Source organism: Coffea eugenioides, unplaced genomic scaffold (assembly GCF_003713205.1).
Source record: "Coffea eugenioides isolate CCC68of unplaced genomic scaffold, Ceug_1.0 ScVebR1_2176;HRSCAF=3164, whole genome shotgun sequence".
NCBI lineage: Eukaryota > Viridiplantae > Streptophyta > Magnoliopsida > Gentianales > Rubiaceae > Coffea > Coffea eugenioides.
The window spans coordinates 23,924-26,558 of NW_020862640.1; the positions used below are offsets into that span (position 1 = coordinate 23,924).

The 2,635-nt window shown below is 37.6% G+C and overlaps 2 protein-coding genes across 3 annotated transcripts; one reads left to right on the forward strand and one right to left on the reverse strand.

Moving 5' to 3' along the window:
* Positions 1–348: 348 nt before the first annotated feature.
* LOC113756332 (flavin-containing monooxygenase FMO GS-OX-like 5) lies at positions 349–1,689 on the reverse strand. Its single transcript, XM_027300028.1, has 5 exons — positions 1,615–1,689; positions 1,358–1,431; positions 1,117–1,252; positions 846–1,019; positions 349–688 (listed from the first exon to the last, which is right to left on the reverse strand). The coding sequence occupies exons 1-5, from the start codon at positions 1,687–1,689 to the stop codon at positions 491–493; spliced, it is 657 nt and encodes a 218-aa protein (XP_027155829.1). The 3' UTR covers positions 349–490.
* On the forward strand, positions 1,403–2,288 carry LOC113756335 (translation initiation factor IF-2, chloroplastic-like). Of its 2 annotated transcripts, none has more exons than XM_027300029.1 (3): positions 1,403–1,528; positions 1,680–1,793; positions 1,966–2,288. In XM_027300029.1, exons 2-3 carry the CDS (start codon positions 1,716–1,718, stop codon positions 2,134–2,136), a joined length of 249 nt encoding a protein of 82 aa, XP_027155830.1. In that variant the 5' UTR covers positions 1,403–1,528; positions 1,680–1,715; the 3' UTR covers positions 2,137–2,288. The 2 variants fall into 2 exon arrangements, with proteins under 2 accessions (XP_027155830.1, XP_027155831.1); XM_027300030.1 differs by having other exon boundaries at positions 1,687–1,793.
* Positions 2,289–2,635: the final 347 nt, after the last annotated feature.

Genomic DNA, 2,635 nt, shown 5'->3' on the forward strand with positions numbered 1-2,635 from the left:
TTTTGGTAGATTACTTATGGGTCAGTGATCATGTAGTTGACGATTACTTATGGCTGGTGCACACCTTTTTGTACAGTACATTACCGGTTTAAGCCTAGCTACCAAAAGCAGCATTCTGTGGACAATATCTTGTTCTGTGGTGCAAGAACAAGCTGTGGTAGATGGCTTTTTCTTCCTTTAACTAATGCTAATCTTTTTGTAGTCTTTTAACTGATACTGTTCTTTACAATATATCCCATTTAGCTAATGAGTTTAAGATGAAAATATAAATAAAGTTCAAGGTATTATTCTCATTAGCTGGACAAAAAATGTAACATCTAGTCCTCTTATTTAGCTTATTGGGTTGCAAGTGTTACGTTCATGAGAATTACAGACTCGTGACACTGCGTTGCCACTATTCACCAGTCTATATGATTTTGAGAAAATCAAGGATTAAACAATAAACAAACCCCATCAACAAATCAACCAATTAGAAGGGTGATTTTGATATCTAGCTACTGGGAACTTTTGAAAAGTACTGTGAAAAATCAGCTTGTGCCTGTCTGACCAAGTGTTCATCTTCCCACTGGTCTCTGTATGTCTCAGGCTGAGACCTCTTTCTCATGGAAGTTTCAACATACATCTGCTTTCTCCATTCTTCAGTCGGCAGACAACCACACTGAGCAGCCAACCAATCGTCATATTCGAACTGGCGATATAAAACAACACATCAGTTGAGTTGGGCAGAAATTAAAAACTCTAGCCTAGGTCCATGGAAAAGCAAGTGCAAAGAGGGTCACACTGGTGAAAGATGACAATGAAGAGCTGCAGCGAAATCAAATCAGCAGGAGGTGAGCATTTTCTACCTGATAACCAGCCATGTTATGAGTATACCGCTTTGGAGTGCCAGATGCTTCCATTGATGAGTAGAAAGCTTGAATATCAGCCATCATCTCCTTGGGAGAAGGAAGTGAAAGCCGACCACACAGAGTACCAGCTATCCACTTGCTCTGAAATTCAAACAAGGGGAAAGGTACAACCTAGCAGTCAAAGGGAAAAAAAATCGCTTTTATCAATTAAATGCATTATCAACCAGATCAGTTCATAAACTGAGAACATGGAATTTTTGCAAAAGACCTTCCACGGCAACCCAACGAATGAAAGCCATGGCGCTAAAGCTGGAGGAAAAATATGCTTGTAAAGTGGCCCCACACGGTTATCATCCACAGCTACAATGCCATTAATTTCAAGGAACGGAAAGTGATATTTGTACCTTAAAGAACATGAATAATGATTTATTGCAAGTCGTCAACTAGAATCGCCAGTTAATGAACCTTTTTTGAAGTCATTATGATCTCATCGCATGAAATAATTTTACCTTTCTTTGTTATTTGATTGTTGCCTATGAACATTTTGTGTGCTTCCAGTTAATTGATCTTTAGGAGAGTCATTCTAGATTTATTGTCCCATAACAATCTTTAGCTAATATATTACTGGTTTTCTTTTGGGTTGGCAGACCACACTTTTGGATTACATCAGGAAAAGCAAGGTATGAATCGATTATTTTTATTGATGTTCACGTTGAGGTACATTATTTGTAATGCCATTATCATTTGATGACTTTAGAAGAAGTACCTTATTCTGTCTTATGTTATGATACTTGAATAGCTGGGAACTAAATCTTAGACAACCTACTGTAGGTGGCAGCATCTGAAGCAGGTGGAATTACTCAAGGCATGGGGGCATACAAGGTACAAGTACCTTTTGATGGCAAGCCACAGACTTGTGTTTTCCTTGACACCCCTGGACATGAGGTAATTAATGATGTAGCACTGGTTCTAACTTTTAACTGCTTATTCATGCAAGTTTTTTTTCTTTTTTTAAAATTTTTATGTCAAATGCTCTTCTTGGAGATTTTGCAGACATATCTTAAAAGGCCTTTGTCAAGATGAATTATCTAACATAACTGTAAAAATGGTTGGATAGGCATTTGGAGCAATGAGAGCTCGTGGAGCCAGAGTAACAGACATTGCTGTTATTGTAGTTGCTACTAATGATGGAATTCGACCTCAAACAGAAGAGGCCATTGCTCATGCCAAAGCAGCTGGAGTGCGAATTGTTATTGCTATAAACAAAGTGCGCTTGCATTTATTCTGAGATTTTCCACTGTGTGTTGGCTTGTATATCATTTAGTCTCATTTGCATTCTGCTTTTGATGTATGAAACATGATGACAAATCTCCTCTTGCTTATGGGAGTTGGCATTTTCAGTTCTCATAATCACGGTACTGCTCAAGTTTGATGTTTCTAGATTTTTGCATCATAGCATATTATCTTATATGCATTCTGTTCTTTGGGATAATTTTAAAAGTCCTTTGGGTTTCTGATTGATGGAATGTATAGCAGGGAGCACTACCTGCAGGTTGCTTCTATCTAAAAAAAAAAAAAAAACTCCGGACAATTAAAAGTGTCAGCATAGAATTCGATATTTTAATATTGTATTATACCTATCCTGACACTTTCAATTATCAAGAAAAGGGATTTCTGTTGGCAGATGGAATGTTATAACAGCATAGTTTTCTTGACATGTTGAATAGTATGAGTCTATCCCCACATTGGAAGGGACAACACTCGCCCTAGGTGTGAGGATAGATAAA

Coding starts and splice junctions, on each gene's coding strand:
- LOC113756332 (XM_027300028.1), bottom strand. CDS start 1,689: ATGCTGCCACCTACAGTAGGTTGTCTAAGATTTAGTTCCCAGCTATTC. Junction 1,432..1,614: donor ATAACATAAGACAGAATAAG/GTACTTCTTCTA, acceptor CAATAAATCTAG/AATGACTCTCCTAAAGATCA. Junction 689..845: donor ATAACATGGCTGGTTATCAG/GTAGAAAATGCT, acceptor TTATATCGCCAG/TTCGAATATGACGATTGGTT.
- LOC113756335 (XM_027300029.1), top strand. CDS start 1,716: ATGGGGGCATACAAGGTACAAGTACCTTTTGATGGCAAGCCACAGACT. Junction 1,794..1,965: donor TTGACACCCCTGGACATGAG/GTAATTAATGAT, acceptor ATGGTTGGATAG/GCATTTGGAGCAATGAGAGC.